The sequence below is a fragment of the Schistocerca piceifrons genome, chromosome X (genome assembly GCF_021461385.2).
Source record: "Schistocerca piceifrons isolate TAMUIC-IGC-003096 chromosome X, iqSchPice1.1, whole genome shotgun sequence".
Taxonomy (NCBI): domain Eukaryota; kingdom Metazoa; phylum Arthropoda; class Insecta; order Orthoptera; family Acrididae; genus Schistocerca; species Schistocerca piceifrons.
The window spans coordinates 79,095,446-79,121,005 of NC_060149.1; the positions used below are offsets into that span (position 1 = coordinate 79,095,446).

General features: G+C 43.5%; 1 protein-coding gene across 4 annotated transcripts in view; it reads right to left on the reverse strand.

Annotated features, from left to right (window-relative positions):
• Positions 1 to 25,560, reverse strand: part of LOC124721965 (carnitine O-palmitoyltransferase 2, mitochondrial) — a 150,614-nt gene that overhangs the window by 73,347 nt on the left and 51,707 nt on the right. For all 4 annotated transcript variants that reach the window (XM_047247129.1, XM_047247130.1, XM_047247131.1 and 1 more), the window contains exons 5-6: positions 19,945 to 20,086; positions 19,702 to 19,858 (exon numbers count right to left, since the gene is read on the reverse strand). In XM_047247129.1, coding sequence (XP_047103085.1) covers positions 19,702 to 19,858; positions 19,945 to 20,086 — 299 coding nt within the window. The remainder of the gene's footprint in view (positions 1 to 19,701; positions 19,859 to 19,944; positions 20,087 to 25,560) is intronic.

A 25,560-nucleotide genomic window follows, 5' to 3' on the forward strand; every position in this document is an offset into this window, starting at 1 on the left:
TTGAAAAGCATACATCAGTACATGACAACATCTACATCACTACTTCGCAGTTCACACTTAAGTACTTCACAGATGGTTCATAGAACCACTTTCAGACTATTTCTAGACTGTTTCAGTCTCCAATAGCACATAGGAGAGACAAAAACCTAAATCTTTCTGTGTGAGCTCTGCTTTCGCCTATTTTATAACGATAGTCATTTCTCCCTATGTAGGTAGGAATCATCCAAACATTCTGCATTCAGAAGAGAAAGTTGGTGACTGAAATTTCATGAAAACATCTTGCCTCAAAGAAAAATGTCTTTGTTTTAATTATTGTCACCCCCAACTTTCTTATCATATCTGTTACAGTCTCTCCACAATTTATTGATAATATTAGGTTGGTGCATAAATTCGTAGCATTTTCTGTAAGTTTAATAAACACAACAGATACACACTGATTGATTGATTGATTGATTGATTGGAGACGGGTTATGAGACCAAATGGTGAGGCCATTAGTTCCACGTTTGTGAAGTTAGTCCCAGAAGAAAGACGGTCCACTGTAAGTGGATGGATCAAGGCAGGGGAGTCAAATTATAAAATAATAAATATTAAACACACACAGTAACAGGCATAAAAAAGATGGACCAAATCCAAAAACTGGAAGCAGTCATGTGGTAACAGACTGAGAGAAGACTGTGAAAGAAGGCCCAACCACAACCAACAGGCCCCTGCTCCTCCAAGACTAAAGTAGAACCTTATACCTGGAAATAAAAACCACTTTCATGGAGGAAACAGAGGACCAGTTCAACCATCTGCGAATCGTCATACTTAGCATGAAGGGCCGAAAGAAAGGGACATCCCACCAATATGTTTGATACCGTCAGTCTGGCTCCACAACCACATTTTGGGGGTGGAAACAATGTGTGAGCCTGGTATGACCAATGCATAGACAGCATAAACCAGTGGACTCCTTCCAAGAGCAGCAGAAGGAAGAGCACGAAACTGCAGTAAAATCCTTGATTGTGTGGAGTTTATTACTGCGAGGAGTAGTGCACCATATGTCATTCCATTTTTGGGGAATGAGAGATCTGCATATCCACAGCTGAGATCATGAAAGGAAAGGAAGTATCTGCTTCTCTAGCCAAACGATCAACCAGTTCATTCCCTCGGATGCCCACATGACTTGGGACCCAGAGAAAGCCAATGGAACAAGCAGCACGGCCAAGGGCAGAGAGAAGGTCATGGATAGCAGAGAACAAAGGGTGATATGAGTAGCATCGGTCTATAGCCTGGAGGGAGGACTGAGAAACAAAAAGGAGGGCTCTGAATGGCTAGAAGCTCTGCTGTGAACACACTACAGGATACGGGCAATAAACGATGTTCTAAGCCAGCAAGAGAAGTGAAAGTGTATCCCACCTTATCGACTGTCTTAGAACCATCAGTGTAAAAGATGGTGGCACCCTGGAACTCTGCAACGATGGCACATACAAGACGTTCTGCAACGATGGCACATACAAGACGTTGGAAAACCATAGGAGCGACAGAGATTTTAGGACCCTGGAACAGATTGGTCCTAATCAGTGGTCTAGGTACCACCCAAGTGTGGAGGGGGGGGGGGGGGAGGGGGGAAGGGGGGCAGGTTATGGTAAGGAAGACACTGGGTGCATTCCAGTAAGTGGAGATGGAGATCCCATCAGGGGGAAGTGAGACGCATGCCAACCAGTAATCCCACCCTTGGGCAGGTATCCGGAGGGAGGCATTCTCTCGTTGGCAGATAGCACAGGGTACATGGGATGGTCAGGGAATTGGCAAATGGCGACTGCGTAAGAAACCAGGAGTTGGCTCCATCTATGTGTAGAGGGGGAATCCCCATTTCTGTGAGGAGACTATCAACAAGACTAGTGCAAAAGGCACCAATAGCCAGATGCACCCCATAATGGTGAACAGGGTCAAGCAGTTGCTGAGCCATAAACATGACTATCATAATATAGTCTGGACAAGACCATAGAACAGCAAAGATGGACAAGAGTGAAATGGTCTGCAACTAAAGATGTGTGGACCAAGAGGGGAAGAGCATTAAGCTTCCGCACACATGTAGTCTTTAGGTGGCAAATGTGGGGCAGCATGTCAGCTTGTTATAAAAAATAAAGCCCAAGAAACGGGGCTGTGCTACAACATCGAGGAGCTGGTCGCCTAAATAATATGCTGGATTAGGGTGTACTGTGGATCAACAACAAAAATGTATAACCTGCGTTTTGGAGGGAGAAACCTGGAAGCCATGGGAGGTGGCACACGCAGAGGCCCATCGGATGGCGCCTCTGAGTTGGCAATCAGCAGATGCTACCGAGTGGGAGCTGCACCAGATGCAAAAATCATCGACGTAGAATGCCAGGGTAACCAGAGGCCCAACAGAGGACACAAGTCCATTGATGGCAATGAGGGAGAGTGAGAGATTTAGCACAGAACCCTGAGGGATATCATTCTCCCCCGATGCGGTTGAAGACCCTGAGGAGGTGTTGCGTCTGGGGAACATCCAAGTGTTAGATCATCTGATTGTGAATGGAATCCAAGTTCGGGGTCGTGTCTCGTGAAGAGCTAAGAGCAGGCAGCAATTCTCATTCAGTGGAGGGTTCATTATAGTGCTCAGCATGGTGTGGGACGAAACAAAGGTGAGCTCTGTCCAATTCTGCATTTCTACTGGAGAAAGGTAGTAGGGTAGGAAGAGGACGACAATGGCACTGCAAAGGGTGTCACAAGGCGTTCTGCGAGGACCAATGGACCAGTGTACACAGCACCTTGGAGGTCAAAACCCAGGACAGTTGACTGTTACTGGCAGCCCAGAAGGCTACAGGGCTTGGACCAAACCTGCGATGAAGAGGCATATGTCCCCAGGGAGGAAACATAATCCCCCCCGCATTTCCTTATACTCCGCTCAATAAGGTAACAAGCCTTGGCACGGAGAGTGTCATCGTAACTTCCTTGTGCTTCAAATCTCCTGTGCAGCAAGCTACATAAATTTAAGTATTAACTGTGTTTCTCTTACTCATCACTTCTTTTTCCGTGTGTTTTTGCATTTAGGAAGCTTTAATTTTCGAGTACTAGTAATAGTGTTCCACAGATTTCGTGTTTGTTTTGAATACAGTCCAGAGACAGTTAGTGCTTATTTTCATTGTTTCCAACAAGAAGTGTCTAGTAATCACAGTTTAGACAGCTATCAGCCACCTTTATTGAATTAGCAATCTAGTTAAAAGTTGATTACTTAATTCTCTACAGTAAATTGTTGATTTCTTGGGATGGATAGGATGTGTGACTGCTGTGTACAGACGCAGGAGGAGCTGGCCACTGTTCGCGAACAATGGAACGTGCTGATGGCCACGGTCAGCCATCTTCAGGCTTCTGCTTTGGAGTGTAGCAGCAGTGGGGAGGCTGGAGAGTCGCATGGTACACCCCAGGTGTTACATGCTTCACCCACAGTCCCTGCTGTCAAGGCATCTTCGTGGGTACCAGGTGCGGTTGGGCCACCCTCTACATCTACATCTACAGCCACACTCCGCAAGCCACCTGATGGTGTGTGGCGGAGGGTACCCTGAGTACCTCTATCTGTTCTCCCTCCTATTCCAGTCTCGTATTGTTCGTGGAAAGAAAGATTGTTGGTATGCTTGTGTGGGCTCTAATCTCTCTGATTTTATCCTCCTGGTCTCTTTGCGAGATATACATAGGAGGGATCAATATACTTCTTGTCTCCTCGGTGAAGGTATGTTCTCAAAACTTCAACAAAAGCCCGTACTGAGCTACTAAGCGTCTCTCTTGCAGAGTCTTCCACTGGAGTTTATCTGTCATCTCCATAAGGCTTTCACGATTACTAAACGATCCTGTAACAAAGCACGCTGCTCCCCGTTGGATCTTCTCTATCTCTTCTATCAACCCTACCTGGTACGGATCCCACACCAGTGAGCAGTATTCAAGCAGTGGGCGGACAAGTGTACTGTAACCTACTTCCTTTGTTTTCGGGCTGCATTTCCTTAGGATTCTTCCCATGAATCTCAGCCTTACCTACGATTAATTTTATAGGGTCATACCATTTTAAATCATTCCTAATGCCTACTCCCAGATAATTTATGGAATTAACTGCTTCCAGTTGCTGACCTGCTATATTGTAGCTAAATGATAAAGGATCTTTCTTTCTATGTATTCGCAGCACATTACACTTGTCTACATTGAGATACAATTGCCATTCCCTGCACCATGTGTCAATTCGCTGCAGATCCTCCTGCATTCCAGTACAAATTTCCATTGTTACAACCTCTCGGTATACTACAGCCTCATCCGCAAAAAGTCTCCCCGATGTTACCCACAAGGTCATTTACGTATATTGTGAATAACAACAGTCCTATAACACTCCCCTGCGGCACACCTGAAATCACTCTTACTCCCCAAGGGGAGCGGCGGGTTCAAAGGCGTTCACGTTGCACAAGGCAGAGGGTCAATGTGGCGGCAGCCCGTGGGGCATCGCCCGCTCTGCGTGTGAGTGGACATGTGGCTGCTCCTTCAGCAAGGTCCGAGCATGCACACAGCGGGAGCGGTTTATTAGTGATTAGGAGCTCCAATGTTCAACAGGTGATGGAGCCCCTTAGGGGTTGGGTTGGGTTGTTTGGGGAAGGGGACCAGACAGCGAGGTCATCGGTCTCATCGGATTAGGGAAGGATGGGGAAGGAAGCCGGCCGTGCCCTTTCAGAGGAACCATCCCGGCATTTGCCAGGAGTGATTTAGGGAAATCACAGAAAACCTAAATCAGGATGGCCAGAGGAAGGATTGAACCGTCATCCTCCTGAATGCGAGTCTAACCACTGCGCCACCTCGCTTGTTATGAGCCCCTTAGGGAAATAGCGGAAAGGTCGGGGAAGAAGGCCAGTGTTCACTCTGTCTGCTTGCCAGGGGGTCTCATCTGAGATGTGGAGAAGGCCCTGCCAGCGGGTGCACCCAACTGCAAATTTTTGCTCATGTCAGCACCAATTACTCCTGCCATCTAGGTTCAATGGTCATCCTCAGTTCATACAGGTGGTTGCCAGAGTTGGCGAAGGTGGAAAGCCTCGCTCGCGGGGTGGAATCTGAGCTAACTATTTGTAGTGTGTGTGGTGTCACTGCCAGACACCACACTTGCTAGGTGGTAGCCTTTAAATCGGCCGCGGTCCGTTAGTATATGTCGGACCCGCGTGTCGCCACTATCAGTGATTGCAGACCAAGCGCCGCCACACGGCAGGCCTAGAGAGACTGCCTAGCACTCGCCCCAGTTGTACAGCCGACTTGGCTAGCGATGTTTCACTGACAAAATACGCTATTGATATTGTGAATCATGTACCGTCAAGAGCGACGTTCATCATTAATGGATTAAAGTTAAGTATTCCACAAGCTATGTCTGTTTTTCTAAATTCTAATTTCCTTGTCCTGTTCCAGACCTCACGCCAGCCTGCGTGAGCTAAAACGCATGCCTTTCGGCCTCCTCTAGTAACACGTTGTTGGCTCTCCTGCTAACCACAACAGTGTCGTCCCAGAACCGATCACAGTCCTCTGGTTTGCAGCCGAGTGGAAGGATTAATTCAGAGGCTCAGACGATTCTGCAGAGATCTAAGGTGCGAATTTCTCGACCTCCACTATCGGGTGGAGAAATGCAGAGTCGCCCTGAATAGGTCAGCCATGCACTACATGCAGGAAGCGGCTAAAAGGGCAGCGGAGAACATGTGGAGTGCACATGTGCGTTTTTTAGGTTAGAGAATTCCCTCCCTAGGCCCAACAAGACACCTCCTGAGACGCGACAAGGTATCAGTAGGCAAAACGCAACAGGGAATGACAATATTAATGTGGTAATAGTAAACTGCAGGAGCGTCTATAGAAAGGCCCCAGAACTGCTGTCATTAATAAACAGTCACAATGCTCACATAGTACTACGGATGGAAAAGTTGGCTGAAACCAGATGTAAACAGTAATGAAATTCTAAACTCCGACTGGAATGTATACCGCAGAGAGAGGCTGGACAGTGAAGGGGGAGGCGTGTTTATAGCGATAAAAAGTGCAATAGCATCACAGGAAATTGACAGAGATCTGAAATGTGAAATAATTTGGGTGAAGGTCATGGTTAAAGCAGGCTCAAACATGGTAATTGGATGTCTCTATAGGCCCCCTGGCTCAGCAGCTGTTGTGGCAGAACACTTGAAGGAAAATTTGGAAAATATTTCGGACCATGTTATAGTTTTGGGTGGAGATTTTAATTTACCAGATATAGACTGGGAGTCTCAAACATTTATAAAGGGTGGCAGGAACAAAGAATCCAGTAAAATTTTTGTAAGTGCATTATCTGGAAACTACCTTGAGCAGTTAAACAGCGAACCGACTCATGGCAATAACATATTAAACCTTCTGGTGACAAACAGCTCCAAACTATTTGAAACAGTTAACGCAGAACAGGAAATCAGCAATCATAAAGCAGTTACAGCATCATTGATTTCACCCGTAAATAGAAATATTAAAAAAGGTAGGAAGATTTTTCTGTTTAGCAAAAGTGACTATAAGCAGATTTCAAAGTAGTTGATGGCTCAACACAAAAGTTTTATCCTGAGTACAGATAGTGTTTAGGATCAGTGGACAAGGTTCAATATGCATTAGATGAGAATGTGCCAAGCAAGATCGTAAGAGATGGAAAAGAGCCACCATGGTACAACAACCGAGTTGGAAAACTGCTACAGAAGCAAAGGGAACTTCACAGCAAACATAAACATAGCCAAAGCCTTGCAGACAAACAAAAATTACACGAAGTGAAATGTAGTGTGAGGAGGGCTATGCGAGAGGCGTTCAATGAATTTGAAAGTAAAGTTCCATGTACAGACTTGGCAGAAAATCCTAAGAAATTTTGGTCTTATGTCAAAGCGGTAGGTGGATCAAAACAAAATGTCCAGACACTCTGTGACCAAAATGGTACTGAAACAGAGGATGACAGACTAAAGGTCAAAATACTATGTGTCTTTTTCCAAAGCTGTTTCACAGAGGAAGCCTGCACTGTACTTCCTTCTTTAGACTGTCGCACAGATAACAAAATGGTAGATATCGAAATACATGACAGAGGGATAGAAAAACAATTAAAATCACTCAAAAGAGGAAAGGCCGCTGGACCTGATGGGATACCAGTTGAGTTTTACACAGATTATGCGAAGGAACTTGCCCCCCTTCTTGCAGCAGTGTATTGTAGGTCCCTAGAAGAGCATAGCATTCCAAAAGATTGGAAAAGGGCACAAGTCATCCCCCTTTTCAAGAAGGAACGTTGAACAGATGTGCAGTAATATGGACCTATATCTCTAACATCGATCAGTTGTAGAATTATGGAACACGTATTATATTCTAGTATAATGACTTTTCTGGAGACTAGAAATCTACTCTGTAGGAATCAGCATGGGTTTTGAAAAAGACAATCGTGTGAAACCCAGCTCGCACTATTTGTCCACGAGACTAAGAGGGCCATAGATACGGGTTCCCAGGTAGACGCCGTGTTTTTTGACTTCCACAAGGCATTTGATACAGTTCCCCACAGTCATTTAATGAACAAAGTAAGAGCATATGAACTATCAGACCAATTGTGTGATTGGATTGAAGAGTTCCAACATAACAGAATGCAGCATGTTATTCTCAATGGAGAGAAGTCTTCCGAAGTAAGAGTAATTTCAGGTGTGCCGCAGGGGAGTGTCGTAGGACCGTTGCTATTCACAATATATATAAATGATGTTGTGGATAACATCGGAAGTTCTCTGAGGCTTTTGGCAGATGATGCTGTTGTATATCGAGAGGTTGTAACAATGGAAAATTGTACGAAATGCAGGAGGATCTGCAATGAATTGACGAATGGTGCAGGGAATGGCAACTGAATCTCAGTGTAGACTAGTGAAATGTGCTGCGAATACATAGAAAGAAAGATCCTTTATCATTTAGCTACAATATAGCAGGTCAGCAACTGGAAGCAGTTAATTCCAACAATCTTTCTTTCCACGAACAATACGAGACTGGAATAGAAGGGAGAACCGATAGAGGTACTCAAGGTACCCTCCGCCACACACCATCAGGTAGTTTGTGGAGTATGGATGTAGATGTAGATGCTTAAAAGCAAGGAAGGTGGTCTGTGAAGGGTGGTGTTTAAATCACTGCAGCACCTGCTGGGACAGCAAATGCGACGTCCTTGATCCACCACAGTACCGGTCGATGGTGAGGGGGACCTGCAGGTAGGGTGACAGCAGTGCCACCAGCATGAAGACTGGGGCAAGGGGGCAGGGGAGGGTGGGGGACAGGGCTAGAGTAAGGAAGAAGTAGGAGGAGGAAATGAATGGCCAGATTTTTGCAGCTTGATACTCTTCATGCGCCAAGCATCTACCCTGATACCACCCACTTCGACCAGGGGCTCTACCCACGGGCACCACCCAGCCACAGCAAGGGCCATCTGGCACGTCAGCCGTTGCCGGGAATTCCGATGCTCCAAGAAGATAAGCAACCACTCCTTGGCATATGTGGGGAGGTAACAGCTCAGGTATCAGTAGTGTGATCCCTGTGTTGTCAGGGGACTCAGCCACGTGGGTACAAAACAGCCCCACCACACAGACTGGGCTACACATGCTGGTGACCCATCAGGGTGGAAGGGAGAGTAGAAGGAAGGGGGGAGAGGAATCTACACCATATATGCTAGGGAGGGAGTTCTTCTCCAATTGCTCACACTAAAAACAGGAAATTTTGAAGTGGGGGATCAAACCTCAAGCAAGGACCTAAACACCAAACAAGGATGAAAGAACAGGCAAAATGAACAAAATTGCAAGCAATACAGGAAACCAGGTGGATAGCCAGCTCAACATAAATCAGAACGCTGAGAGATGGAAAGGAGGGGGCAATGGGGAAGGAGCTAAGAGAGAGAGGGAGGGCATGGTGAAGGAAATGCATCCAAGAAAGGAAGCATTCACTACAATAGCTCGGGCCCCCATGTGCACCATGCACGAACTCACTAAAGAACTATGAGCCACTTAGGGTGCGGGGTGGGGGGGGGGGGGGGGGGGGGGGGAAGGAACAGATACATATTAACAGAGACTTTAATCATCAATAATATATTCTCCTTCACTATTTAGAACACTCTGCCTGTGCTGGGGTAACTTTTCGATTCTGCAAATGTAGCAATTACGTGGTTTTGAGGCAAGGAACTCGTTGAGCCATGTTTGGAGTGCATTTTCATCCATAAATGAAGTTCCTTGAAGAATGTTTGACAGAGAGCAGAAAAGGTGAAAACCGGAGGGAACAAAATCAGGTGAATAAGGTGGGTGAGGAATGACTTCACCAACTCTTATATAGTGTTTTTTGTCAGTCTCGCAGAATGCGGGCGGCCATTATTATGGTGTAGCATCACTTCATGCAGTCTTCCTGTCATTGTTCTTTGACTTCGTCTGCAAGATGTCTCAGCTGCTCACAATAAACATCAGCAGTGATGGTTACATGTTGGGGAAGCAATTCGCAGTATACTACACCCTAGCCATTTCGCCAGATGCATAACATTATCTTTTGTGGATGCCCACAGGTCTTTGTACAGAAAGCTGCTCCTTTGGGGTTCAACCATTCCTCTCTTTTCCTTATATTAGCATTAAGACACCATTTCTCATCACAGTAATGATACAGGATTGGAATGGTTGATGATGTTCATGAGTCAAATGATGACAAGCAAGAAGAGATGCACATATAGCAACCTGTTGATTTTTCTGATTTTGGCTTAGTGCATATGGTACCCATACACCTGATTTTTGAACCTTCCCCATTGAATGCAAATATCACGATGGTGGAACGGTTTTGTTCATCACATTTGCCAGTTTTTGGGCACAACTATATGGATCATTTTGGATTAATGTGTTTAAATGATTTTTTCAAACTCTGAAGGTTTTCCTGAATTTGGAGAGTCACCAACATCAAAATGATCTTCCTTAAGATGGGAAAATCATTTCTTGCCATGCTCTGTCCATTGGCATTATCCCTATACATGGTGCAAATGTTTCTGACTGCATCTGCTGCTGTCACCCCTCTACTAAACCCAAACAGAAGAATATGTTGGAAATGTTCAGATTTCTTCACTTGGCATTCCATTTTCTAGTGTCTAAAGCTCCACTCACTATCACCAAATGACAATATGTAAACTCAAATAGCAACAGTGAAATGCAAATAACAAATTACAATTGAGAAAAAAACCCCTAGCAACTGGAATACAACATGCAAAACAAAAATGCTGCAAACTTATGCACCAACCTAATACAAAACAAGCTTCCCTTCTTTGAACTTTTTCTTTTTTTATGTCTTCCACCAATCCAATTGGTAAGGCTCCACTTGGGCAGCAATAACCCACAAGAAGATGGACAAGCATCGTGCAGGCAGTCTCTTTCATACATTCTTCAAGTTTTCTGTCAATAAAACAGTCTTTGGTTCGCCTTCCTCACAGCATTTACTGTGTGTCGGTTCCAGTTTCAATTGTTTGTATTGTAATCCCTAGGTATTTAGTAGAACCAGCAACCTTAAATTTATATGATTTATCATGTAACTGAAATTTAGCAGAATTTTTTAGTACTCATCTGGAGGACCTCACAATTTTTACAGTTCACAGTCACTTGTTACTTCTCACTGTTTGCATCCCACAGATAGCTTATGTAAATAACTTTGTAATTCACACTGATCTTCTGACAAAATTACTGGATGGTAAATGACAGCATCATCTGCAAACAATCCAACAATTCTGCACAGATCATATCCTAAATCATTTATATAGATTAAGAATACCATACTGAACGAAAGTAATGGGTATATAGAAAAGCTGCAACACCACAAAATTTTATCTAAATTCATCTGTAAAATATAGTGTGTTTCATATACTATTCAAGTGGTGTGTGCAGTGTCGCATGTGAACCAATACCAGGAAGGCAGGCTCCTATTTCTGCATACATTTCAGCTATCTCCTCCAAATTTGCCAAGTGGAGTACTGATATACACTCCTGGAAATGGAAAAAAGAACACATTGACACCGGTGTGTCAGACCCACCATACTTGCTCCGGACACTGCGAGAGGGCTGTACAAGCAATGATCACACGCACAGTGGGTTTCATATACTATTCAAGTGGTGTGTGCAGTGTCGCATGTGAACCAATACCAGGAAGGCAGGCTCCGATTTCTGCATACATTTCAGCTATCTCCTCCAAATTTGCCAAGTGGAGTACTGATATACACTCCTGGAAATGGAAAAAAGAACACATTGACACCGGTGTGTCAGACCCACCATACTTGCTCCGGACACTGCGAGAGGGCTGTACAAGCAATGATCACACGCACGGCACAGCGGACACACCAGGAACCGCGGTGTTGGCCGTCGAATGGCGCTAGCTGCGTAGCATTTGTGCACCGACGCCGTCAGTGTCAGCCAGTTTGCCGTGGCATACGGAGCTCCATCGCAGTCTTTAACACTGGTAGCATGCCGCGACAGCGTGGACGTGAACCATATGTGCAGTTGACGGACTTTGAGCGAGGGCATATAGTGGGCATGCGGGAGGCCGGGTGGACGTACCGCCGAATTGCTCAACACGTGGGGCGTGAGGTCTCCACAGTACATCGATGTTGTCGCCAGTGGTCGGCGGAAGGTGCACGTGCCCATCGACCTGGGACCGGACCGCAGCACCGCACGGGTGCACGCCAAGACCGTAGGATCCTACGCAGTGCCGTAGGGGACCGCACCGCCACTTCCCAGCAAATTAGGGACACTGTTGCTCCTGGGGTATCGGCGAGGACCATTCGCAACCGTCTCCATGAAGCTGGGCTACGGTCCCGCACACCGTTAGGCCGTCTTCCGCTCACGCCCCAACATCGTGCAGCCCGCCTCCAGTGGTGTCGCGACAGGCGTGAATGGAGGGACGAATGGAGACGTGTCGTCTTCAGCGATGAGAGTCGCTTCTGCCTTGGTGCCAATGATGGTCGTATGCGTGTTTGGCGCCGTGCAGGTGAGCGCCACAATCAGGACTGCATACGACCGAGGCACACAGGGCCAACACCCGGCATCATGGTGTGGGGAGCGATCTCCTACACTGGCCGTACACCACTGGTGATCGTCGAGGGAACACTGAATAGTGCACGGTACATCCAAACCGTCATCGAACCCATCGTTCTACCATTCCTAGACCGGCAAGGGAACTTGCTGTTCCAACAGGACAATGCACGTCCGCATGTATCCTGTGCCACCCAACGTGCTCTAGAAGGTGTAAGTCAACTACCCTGGCCAGCAAGATCTCCGGATCTGTCCCCCATTGAGCATGTTTGGGACTGGATGAAGCGTCGTCTCACGCGGTCTGCACGTCCAGCACGAACGCTGGTCCAACTGAGGCGCCAGGTGGAAATGGCATGGCAAGCCGTTCCACAGGACTACATCCAGCATCTCTACGATCGTCTCCATGGGAGAATAGCCGCCTGCATTGCTGCAAAAGGTGGATATACACTGTACTAGTGCCGACATTGTGCATGCTCTGTTGCCTGTGTCTATGTGCCTGTGGTTCTGTCAGTGTGATCATGTGATCATGTGATGTATCTAACCCCAGGAATGTGTCAATAAAGTTTCCCCTTCCTGGGACAATGAATTCACGGTGTTCTTATTTCAATTTCCAGGAGTGTAGATTATTTCTTATGCAAGAGAAAAATGTGTCCGTGGCAGTATTACAAAATGTTACTTGTGATAGGATACTTCCCATTACCAATAACACATCATAATATTGTCATAAATGCATTGGTGGTGTATGCTCTAGCTTTTCCTGCATGAAATAATCACAGATCTCTTTTTAGTCATAAAAAAAAAAAAAAAAAAAAAAAAAAAAAAGGATCAGGATCAGTCTCTCCACTATGTAACACTGCAAAAGTCAGTTGCAGTATTGGTGTCAAACAAAAGTATCTAAAATGTTCAGGTGATACATACTATTACTTTATTATATTTGGATTTGAGTCTGTCCACAGCTCTGTGAACAAATGCAACTGATGCCCAAGTCTAAAATACTGAGTCACCCAACAATTTTCTCAACCTCTTTTCCAAGGCCACTGCTAATTTTTCTAGTTAGGCTAAGATTGATACACTATTTGGCAAAGTCCAAAGAATGTGTATAAGTGTGTGCAGTGATCGCAGCTCATCTCTCCATCATTAGGTCCCTTTGGAAACAACGGAGAAGTTATTTAGTTTGACACATGGTGTGGGGTTTTATCTTTTAAGCCCTGACCCACCACAACCAACCCCACAGAAGCATCAAATAATTTATGTGTGCAGATAGAAATTTCTAAATTCTACTACAGCAACCACCTTCTATTTTAAATTTCTTTGACTTTTTAGGCAAACACTGCTTAAATGAGCAACAGCCCCAAAATGGAATAGTCAGCTATATGCACATATGCTTTCATGTATTTTTTTCCTACAAGGGTCAGAAATTTAAGAATGGCAAATAACAGGCAAGATTTATTAGTCTCCTAGTCACATACAAAATAGTATAAGTGACACCACTATTTGACATCACAACTGAATTAAATAATCAACACATATTATATCTTATTGTAATTTTCAATATTTTATTGTTACACTGTACAATAGAACATACCATACTGGTAGCTATGGCAAAAATTAGCTATGGTTTTATGCTGGACCATTTTTACAGTTGGGTCTTGCTTTTCAGGTATGAGCACACTTCTCATCCTAACTCGAAATTGATGTGAGATAACAACACAGTGTTTTCTAGCAGGGGGATTGCATACAGGGCTTTTTGTTAACATGGCTTGTTACTTGGTATTGTTTTTACAATTTGGTTTTACAGTTAAGATTTCCCTCTTGTTACTTGATTTTAAGTAGATACTTACTTACAAATATTTTTTGTATATCATTATTTCTTCTCCTAGTCATAAGGAAGATGAAAAGGGGTTCTTTTTTCTTCATACAAAATTCCTGAAAATTTTTACAGTGTTACTTTTTGACGATGAATCTGTGAGATGTTTCTCTGTGCCTGACACCACTGTCTCAATACATGTGAAAAATTTTCGTCTACACACTATTTTAGGAGTACAATGTGCTTATACATGCAAGAATAGCAGGTCCAGTTTATAAATTCTCTAATTCCCTGCCCACTCCCATAAACGCCAGGAATGAAATGATAAAAAAAAAAAAAAATATTTTAACAACTCATGCTGGAGAACCTAGGAATTTTTGTCACCCACACAGAGCAGGTATCTGGTGCAGACTGCAACCTGGGAGCACCCCTGCCCTCCCTTACAACTCCAGGTCCATGACAGAAATACCACAAATATCGTATGAGAAATACCCTGTACCAGGGAGAATGCATCCTGAGTGAATCAGAATGGAATCATCAAATACAACAAGTCATATGAAAAGTAAATGCCATACTGAGATTGAATGCAACAATACTAAGGAAATTTAATTCAACCACAAAAACAGAGAGCTTGCAAAACCCTTATTAAATCAATTTCAGAGTACTGCTTAAGGGTCTGGAACACTTATCAGGTAGGATTAATATAGAAAATCTAAATAAAAATGGTAAGTGAATGCTATAAAGGGCAGATAAGAAGTTTTTAGCTTCTAACTTAGACAATGAACTGACATAATTTAGCTCCAGTATGATGGATATAAAGCAATTATGGGCAAAGTTTAAACAGACTGTAAATTGTGCTCTGGAGAAGTACTTGCCTAGTAAGTGGATTAAGGGTACAAAATACCCACCTTTGTTTAACAACGAAATCCGGAAAATGCTGTTGCACTCATTATTTAAAAGAGAACATGCAAATAACCACAAGGAAAGGTTCGTAGAGATTCGTGCATCTGTGAAAAATCTGTGCGCCAAGCATACAACAACTACCACTGCCATACCTTAGAAAACGATATGGCTGAGAACACAAGAAAATTCAGGCCCAATGTAAAACACTAAGCATGTCTAAGACTTCCATCCAGTCGCTCGCCGACCAGTCTCGAATGACAGTAGAAAATAGCAAAGTGAAAACTGAAGTTTTTAATTTTCTGTTTAAGAAATCCTTCATGCAGGAGAATTGTACTAACACATTGTCTTTTGAGCATCGCACTAAGTCCTTTATGGATGATGTAGTAATAAGCATCCCTGGCATTGGGAAAAAACAAACAGTTGAAACAAATAAGTCTTCAGATCCAGATGGAATCCTAATTCAGTTTTACAAAGAATACTCTATGGCAGTGACCCCTTACCTAGCCTGCATTTATTGTGAATCTATTACCCAGTGTCAAGTCCCAAGCGACTGGAGAAAAGCGAAAGTGATTCCCGTGCATAAGACAGGTAAAAAACCAAACCCGCAAAACTGCAGTCCAGTATCCTTAACACTGGTTTGCTGCAGAGTTAGAATATACCAAGAGGGCAAAAAGCTTATGTCCAGGAATCAGAATGGCTTCAGGAAACATTACTCGTGCAAAACTCAGCTTGCCCTTTTATCACATGATATACTGCAAACTATGGATGAAGGGCAACAGGCGGATTCTAAACGCCTAGATTTCTGAAAAGCATTTGACATAGTGCTCCAATGCAGACTGTTAACAAAGGTATACACGTATGGAATACCTTCCCTGTTATGCGAGTGGCCCAAAGACATCTTCAGTAACAGAAGCCAGTATATTGCCCTCAACAACAAACATTCAACAGAGACAAGCGTATCATCTGGAGTGCCCCAGGAATTTTGCAAAAGTGTGATTCATCTGTAAAGGAGACCACATTTAGGATACTAGTGTGACCATTCTTGACAATTGCAAGGGACTTTGGGATCCACACCAGGTCACAATAAAGGTAAACATTGAAGGTATTCAGAGGCGGGCTGGTAGATTTGAACAGCATGTAATTATTACGGAGATGCTTGAGGAACTCCAATCGGAATCTCTGGAGGGAAGGCAATGTTCTCCTTGAGGAACACTATTCAGAACATTTAGTGAACCAGCATTTGAAGCTGACTGAAGAACAATTCTACCACTGCCAACATATATTGTGCATAAGGACCATGAGGATAAGATGCGAGAAATTAGGGCTCATACAGAGGCATTCCCTCACTCTATTTGCAAGTGGAACAGGAATGGAAATAATTAGTAGTGGTAAAGGGTACCCTCTCCCATGCACCGTACAGTGGCTTACAGAGTATGAATGTAGATATAGCTGTGGATGTGATAGAGAATCTGGCCGAAGCTTTCTTTCCACATGCAGTGAGTAATGACCCTAGAGCAGGGTTTCACATAATGACAGTAACCTATGTTTTCATGTTCATCAGCCAGCTCTTAGAGCCATGTGCATGCACTCAACAGAGATGGAACATTACATACACTGCTATGAATTATTAGACAGTTCTAATAGCCCAGATGTTGTGAAATTTTGTATAACCTTTTGTAAAGACTGACAGTTAAAAACACTACGAATTTCAGCTGTTTACATCAAGTAACTTCTGGTACACAAAAAATTAACTAAAATACAGAATTTATTACTTTCCTTGAGAAATAACTTCATGACATGTTAAGATGTTTTGTGCAGAAGTCAGGGAAGATGTTCACAAAATATCTTATCCTTAAATAACGGAGTAAACATTTTGACGAAAAAACTCTAAAAATTGATGTAATACTTTCAATTTCAAACTGGTATTATTATTTCTACTGGACAACATTATTTGCATTTGTTTTGCTGTCCAAAGGAATGAGGCAATTAATGCAGTATGTATGTGAAGTATGAATCATCAAATTTTGAATGACTAAGTGTGAATTAGTGTGGGAATCTCACTGTGCAGCCTTTATGTGAGTCACATATATGGGGAAAAATGAGAATTGTAAAGCAGCCAGTTTTCAGTATTTTAGACATGTAAAATTTAGTTTAGTGTGTCAGACAATTCAAGATGATGTTAATCCTTTTTTATTCGTGTTTTGGAAATGTGTCATTTTGTAATTCCTTGTAAACTGATTTCTGAACAAGAATTATTCCAAAGAAGGAGAGTACTGGATTAAGTGAATCTAAATATGAAGCTGATTGTCAACTGTGATATTCTGACAACCAAAGAAGAGATCATCTGTGTGCTTTGACACTGGGAGATTTTGTGTGTAGGTCGAGATGGGTTCAGGTCAGCTCTTGTGACAAGAACCCAGAGCTCTAGGCATTTTTGTTACAACTGAACAATAGTGATTTTACAGGGAATCTGATTTATCGGTAAAGGTTTATGATCAATTTATATTATGACTCATAATTTTCAATTAGTTATTGAGAACTGAAACTTTCTTTCTGAGGGTATAAATTCCATGTGGCATGCTGTGCAGTCATAACCATGAACTTCAGTGTACTACAGTGATGATCTGCGAAGTATTTGAATGAGTATTCAAAACCATTTAACAGCATGTATTTTTCCAAACTGTTTATTATTTGATGAAAAGTGTGGTTCTTTCAGTAACACATCTGAGTAAAAATGACAGTACTGAACAAATGTTTTAATGCAAAGACTTGCTTTTCATTTAGTAGCTAGTCAGACAAGCTACAAATAACTCAATTCAACAGTAGGCTATAATACAGTTAAAATATCTATGCACCCTGTTGACACTGGATTGCAGCTAACATTTTACAGCTTTCTTAGCTGAGGAACATTATATCTCACTTTAGACCAGGCTGTGTTTCTGCAGAACTCACTAAGGTGAATATTTTGTATGTTAGTAGGAAGGCAAAACATGAACTGCACCACTTGGATGTGTCCAAAAGTCATCTCGCAATTAAAAAAAGGCTGCCAAAGGTGGAAATGTTATGCAAAAGCATGCCAGTGTTTGTAGGCAGTCACCCCTCCACATGTGGATTGACACAAAGCCCCAGTGGCGAAAAGGAACAGTCATCTCACTCACAGGCAGATCGCTGCACATTTTGCAATCGCTTCCAGTACAGTTCTGTCTGACAGAACCATTTTGTGGAAATTAAATCTGGCTAGTTTGTATGCTCAGAAGCCCGTTACATATATACCACTTCAATCACACAATCGTTGAGAAAGATTTCATGTTTGTTGGGAGCGTGCTGGTTGGGGTCAGCAACAACAGTCCAGAGTGATATTCTCTGACTAATCCCAATTCACTGTGACTAGTGACTTTGGCCACCAGTTAGTGTGGAATGAGAGGAGAACATATGTTCATGAACATCATTGGTATGGCCTGGCATTATGCACAATGGCCAAGCACATCTCCATTTCTCTGCGCAAGGTACTGTTATAGCACAACGGTACTGCAGGAAGATTCTTCTGGATCATGTACGTCTGTTTAGGGGTGCAGCAGGGCCTGACTTTGCTTATGGATGACAATGCCCACCCACACATGACCATTGAGGTGTTGGACACACTGGAAAATGAAAATATTTAACGTGTGGAATAGCCTGCATACTACCTGGACCTAAAGCTTGCACAGCACACCTGGGATGCTCTTGGCAGTGGTGTTCTCAATTAACACCCCCTCCCCAAACAGTACAAGAAATGAAAACTTGCCTTGAAAGAGGACTGGAAGAATATTCCCCCAAGGACTCCTCAACAGTTCGGTAACCAGCACGAATAACAGGTACAAGATGTCCATTAGTGCCCGAGGAGTACATATTCCTTACTGAGAGTCCAATACTGACCTTTATGCTGTGAATCTGACCTGTGTCGAGCATGGATGTTGTTTATGTCTGTTATCCTGCTTTCTCATCTTGTGGAATCAGTATCATTTTCATTACAAATATACTGCTCCACCTCTGCTATATATGTACTGTGTTTCATGTCATCCACAATTGCCTGTGATTATTTCTGCCCAACAATGTCGCTGCTCCTTAGCAATTCAAGCAGTGTATTAAACACAGTAGAATTAACAAGCTGTCCTACTGTAAGAAGTTAGGTGCCAAAAATTCAGCTTTTTTATGTTGTTGCTAACAGAATAAAAGGAAAACTAAGGATTTACATTTGGTCAATAAGGAGAACATTAGATATGAAAAACAAGCTCAGAATGGAGAAGGAAATTGGCCATGTCCTTTTCATAGGAACTATCCCAGCATTTGCCTTAAGCGATTTGGGGAAACCACAGAAAACGTAAATCATGATGGCTGGATGGAAATTTAAAATGCTGTCCTCTAAAATGTGCTAATAATATAGCTGAATAACGTTTAGTACAGTATGCCTTGCTCTGTTATAAACACTATATCAAACAACTGGAACACGGAAACAAACTACTACAAAATAGGAACATTCAATTTTTGGTCATCTGTCCATTCACAAGATGTTAAACATTTTACTTCTCTACTGCCTTTGAGTTACTACATCTTGTGAAGTGCAGCTTCCGCTAATACAATGCCATCACTCATTCATGTGATAAACAGTATAAAAAACACAATACATTTCAGTTTATATAATTGAAACAGAATACATGAACATAATAAAACAGTCTAAAGACATTTCATTCTCTGGCTACTACACTATCCTCCAAAGAAATCCACAATGATACGGGCATCACCTGTACAGGAAACCAACATTTTGACCATGAAGTTTTGTCTGCTTTGATTATTTATTAGTAGAAATGTCTTAGCAGGGTGGAATATATTCATTTCTGTTCATCACCACAAATTTCAGCAGTTTACTCCTAGGAAAATCATCTTACCATCTCTATCCAGTACGTCAAAAGTATAAAAATTTCCACCCTTCATAACCAAGATGTGTTTTGCAGCCTCATTTTTGAAGAGGCTGTCCTTTCCAGTACCAGGTATCCGGGTGGAATTGAATAAACTACTGTACTGAACCATGTCTAACGGGTACGCCTACAATAAAGAAATGAAAAACAAAACACATTAATAAAGGTAGAAATCCTCTGCCATAAAGACAAATGTAACTCAAATGCACTTGCCTTAAACATGTAAGCCCCATACCAAGACACTGATGATGGAAGAAGACGACACACTCTTCGGAAGAGATCTGTATCACTCTTCTTTGGATTTAGGTGAAATACTTCTGGGTCAAGAGTTTCTGTTTTTAAAGACCTCATAAACCTACAATTATAATGCAAAAACTCATTCACATTTGTTGCAAAAATAAGAATTAATAAGCTTTCAAATGTCTAATATCTGTACACAAATTCAATTTCAATTTTTTTTTATTTACTTCATTTTATATAAATTTTATTCTGGTCATAAGATGCCCATAATGTTTCACAAGAAAAATAGTAAATTACTGAACTATGAAATTCAGCATAACAAGGCACCACCACCACCATCACCACCACCACCACCACCACCACCACTTTAGTATGGCTGAATCAGGTAAAAAATCCATAACACACTCAATATAAGCAGAACCTCATATTTTGAAAATCATTTTATGTCTGTTTTGTTTTGTTTCAGGGTGCAAAAACAACTAAGGTCATAAGCACCTGTGTCAGAACCTTATAACACTAATATGAAAAAGGAGTTAAAAGCAACTACACGTTCATCACAATCAATGAGAGTAAAGAGATCTAAGAACAAGGACTTCCTCTTGGAGAAAGGTTCACAAAATATGCCGCAGAGGCAACACAGGTTCCAAACTAAAGATTAAATGTCCTTCGACACTTTGCTATGATAGATAAAAAGTAAAACGTGGGCGACCGCACCATTTTCTAAGACAGCTGCTAACTCAAGACGGCAAACATACATTAGAAAGTAAGTCGTTAAAAAAAGGGCATACAGTCAGGAAATGGTGAACCATCAAAGGTAGGATGGTTGGTTGATGTGGGGGAAGGGACCAAACAGCGAGGTCATCGGTCCCATCAGATTAGTGAAGGAAGTCAGCCATGCCCTTTGAAAGGAACCATCCTGGCATTTGCCTGAAGTGATTTAGGGAAATCATGGAAAACATAAATCAGGATGGCCAGCTGCCAGTTTGAACCGTCATCCTCCCGAATGCAATCCAGTGTGTGAAACACTGTGCCACCTCACTTGATGTCAGAGGTTGATGACAATGAGCACAAAGTAGTGGGAGATCACCACTTCACAAGTGGTGACGGCTAAATTGACAGTACCCAATACATAACCTGGCTAAAATGATCTCGTGGCAAGAGGGCTAAGAGGAAATCAGCCAAGCAGTTGAGAGAGGTTTAATTCGCCACAGCTTGTTCCCTTGAAGGGAAAACCAGGGGTGATGCAACTGCTGACAGATGGCAATATGGAGATCATCGGAAGGAGTGTTAAGAACTAGTGAGACAAGGTAGGAAGACTGCAGCCTGGCAACAGCATCAGCAGCCTCGTTTCCTGTCTGACCGATGTGTCCAGGAACCCAGATAAACATCACAGTGGCTCCCACAAATATGACAGCGGTAGTTCAACAGCTTCTGCATAGAGACTCTCAACTGGGCTAATGTAATAGGAGCCAGTGGCCTAACTGATTCCATGATAGTGGATTGTATATAACCAGCATAAAATGGATGGACATGCAGATCCATAAACGAAACACCCATTGTCTAGTTTCAAATGGACAAAGGGTCAGTACAAACGGAGGAGGGTGGTTCAATCTGCTCCACATGAAGTACAGCTTATGACACATAGGACACTGAGGGACTGCGTACAACAGGCGGCCATGTAAGACATGTGGGAGGGTTAAAAAGTTTCCTATCAAGCATGAGCCCCCAGGAATTTTGTAGTTTCAGCAAACAGAAGAGTAACAGGCCAACGACCTAAAGCCAGTGGAAGAAACCCATTGCACTGCCAACATTTCATACAAACTGTTTCATCAGTGGAAAAGCAAAAGACACTGTCGATGCTCCACGAGTAAAGACGATCGAGACATCACTGAAGACCCCGCTCAAAGAGACAAGTCCATGGAGGACCACAAAAGATCGTGAAATCATCTGCAAAAAGGGAGCCAGAAATGCCCAGCAGGAGACAGGCCATAACAGGGTTAATGGCTATAGCAAAGAGGATGCTGCTCAGGACGGAGAAGGCACCCCGTTTTCCTGGTTAAAGGTGTCCGACGATGCAGAACTCACAAGGACGTTGAAAACTGTCTTTTAAAAAATCCTGAAGGAAACAGGGCAGGTGGCCTCAGAAGACCCACGTGTATAGAGTACGGAGGATACCAGTCCTCCAGCAGGTGTCATAAGCTTTCTCCAAATCAAGAAACACAGACAACTGTTCATGACATGGGTTGCCAAAATGACAAGATGGTCAACTGCAGAATAGTGCACTTGAAATCCATATTGGGCAGTGATTAGTAAATTGCAAGACTTGAGCCATCATACCAGCCAGGCGTGAATCATACATTACATCACCTTGCAGACACAGTTGGTGAGAAAAATGGGGTGGTACCTAGAAGGAAGACGTTTGTCCCTACCGGGCTTAGGTATGGGTATGACAGTGGCTTCACGCCAGTATCTGGGAAACGTGCCATATGCCCAGATGCCATTATACATATGAAAAAGAAGGTGCTTGCCCGCAAGAGAAAGGTGCTGTAACATCTGAATGTTAACATCGTCCGGCCCTGGGGCAGAAGATCGGGATGAAGTGGGACCACAATCTAGCTCCTGCATAGTAAAGGTGGAATTGTAGAATTCATGATTCTGAAATGAGAAGGCTATCAGCAGAGACTCCTTCACTCGTTTCCGATGGAGGATGGCAGGGTGATAGTGGATAGAGCTCAAAATCTCCGCAAAATAATGTCTTAAGGTGTTGAAGACAGCAATGTGGTCCACAATGACATCATCTGCTACAGTCAGGCCAAGAACTGGGGAATGGACCTTTGTCCCAGAGAGCCACAAGAGGTTGGCCCACACGATGGAACAGGGAGTGGGACTGTTAAAAAGAACTAGTAAATGACATCCAGCTAGCTTTTTTGCTATCCCGAAGAATGCGACGACACTCTGTACACAATTATTTATAACGAATGCAGTTTGCTATGATAGGATGACAGTTAAAACACAGAGAGAACGTCTCTGCGTGCGAATTGCATCGTGGTATGCCTCAGTCCACCGACGGACAGAGACACGGTGTGGTAAAGATGAAGCGCGAGGAATGGAATGTTCTGCGGAGGTAAGTATACTGCTTTTCAAGGTATTCTACCTGGTCATCAGAACTGGGGAAATGTTGTTCGGCGAATGTCACCAGGGAGGAGTTAAGCCAACAACCAGTCTTGAAAAGCTGCCATTTGGGTTTAATATAGGTTGGATAGGAGTCAGAAAACCGATAGAACATGGGAAATGGTCACTCGAGTATGTGTCAGAGAACGGACCACTCGAGGCGACAGGCAAGCTGGGCAGTGCCAAATGAAAGGTACAAATGGGAACAGGTGTGCGTGGAGTCTGAACAGAATGTGGATGCTCCAGTGCTGGGGGCAGATGAGGTTGAATTGACTGAGAAAGTCAGTCAAGAGAGATCTCTGAGAGGTTCTGGAAGAGCCCCAGAAGGAATGGTGCGAATTAAAGCCACCGAGTGGCAAAAAGGGAGGAGGGAGTTGACTAAAAAGGTGGAGGAAGTCTTTCCTTGTGACACCAATGACTGCAGGATGTAGACATTACAAAAACAAAAGATGAAGCGAGGAAGGAAAATGCGTATTGCAACAGCTTGCAGCTGGGTGTTCAGTGAGATGGTTTGATCTTGAACATTAGCCCGAATGAGCACAATTACTCCCCATGTGATATAATGCTGTCTTTGGGAGAAAGGACAAAGCAGACCAGAAGGAAATGCGAGAGGTCAAAGCGATCACGAGGACGCAATTTTGGGAGGCAGAAAACAAGTGGACACTGCAGTTCCAAGAGCAGCCGTAATGCCTCCTTGTTGAATCTAATGCCGCAAGCATTCCACTGGAGGAGAGTTGTGACAGGGAAAAGGGAGGAGGGAAAAAATAAAGGGTTGTGACCTTCGCAGCTCCCGAGTACCAGCCTTTGAAGACTCACTGCAAAAAGGATGCAGAATCTGGAGGATCCTGTTCCATGAGATCTGCGGAGGCATCAGCACTCTCACTGGGTTGGCCCTTGGATTCTAGGGCAGAAAAATTGTTCGTGGTGCACACCAGCGAAACAAAGGTCAAACGAGTGAGGGTAACACACAGCGCAACATTGAAGAGGACCTTCAAGTTGACAAAGAAGAAGACTGTTTGCCTTTGTTCAATTTCTTGGAGCCTTTGTGGTTGGCAGATGAAGACCCTGATGTTTGTTGGTTGGAGGAATGTAAAAAGTCTTCATGGGAATATTCCTTCTGTCCTTTCTGACCTACCAGTTCTGTAGCAGGTGACTTCACCAACGGAGGTGAAGATGTGGTGGCTTGTTGTGAGGTGTAGCAAGAACAGTACTATAAGTGTCAGACAATAAAATACAGGGCTTTCAAGTAGCCAACAACTTGCGAGTGACTGGGTAAGGCACTTTTTCCTTCACCCAGATCTTCTGGATGGGCCGCTCATTGAGATACATGGGAAATTCTTGGGATGAGTCTGCATAGTCACCACTGCAACTGAAACATTGGGGAGGAGGAAGCGGGCAATTGCCCTCATGAGCATCCCTACCACAAGCAACACATTTGGCCGTGTCTTGAAAAGACATTTAAGTGTGGTTATAATGTTTACACTGGCATCGGGTTTGGAATGTATGATCGGAGTGTGATAACTTCACAGACTGCTTTGATCTTGGATGGAAGCACAACTCTATCTAATATGAGAAAAAGAGTGTGTGGAGGCACTAAGGTTCAATCAACCTTTTTCAAGACCCAATGGACTGCACTGACGCCCTGATCAGAGAAGTAAGTTTGAATTTCTCCCTCAGTCAGACCATCGAGTAGCCTATTGTAAATAACACCACGTGAAGAATTCAGCACTCGATGGGCCTCAACATGTACAGGATAGCCATGGAGGAGCGAAGCTGCACGCAGTAGTTGGGCTTGAGAATCACAAGTTGTCTCCTAAAGCGAAGTGTCACTGCGTAAATGGCAGCAGGATTTCACAGGGCCAGCAATTGAAGTCAACACCTTTCTGAATTATAAACAGATTAATTGTAGCAAAGAACTGACCACCTTCAGAATGTAATACCACGAGGAACCCAGGTGCAGCTGGTTGAGTCTTGGAATCATTATTCTCATTCTTTTTACGTTTAGTAGATGTAGACTGACATGGTGATTGGCTCATCACAAGAAAATCCCACATGATTGCCAGTGTCACCGATAGTGAGATCCTGCCAACTGTCCCACCCCTACAGAGTGGGGATCACCCGCCTTACGTGTTTGTTCACACGTCCAAAACTCCGGAGAGACGGACCAATTGGCAATTTCGTAAGGTAACAGTTCAGGTAATAACCCCTCCATGAGGCTGGCCTGTGCCTGGGGGTACATGTGAACCCTACCTGTTGACCTGGGGCTGGGGCTGGGAATTACGTGTTTCTCAGTCACCTGTTAGGCATCAGACACATGGGCCAGCCTTCAGGAGTGCACAGGGAGGAAGAATAGACAAAGAGGAACCTAAAACACTGAAGCGGAGGAAAGGTAAGAGATGGACAACAAAGACAGAAAGA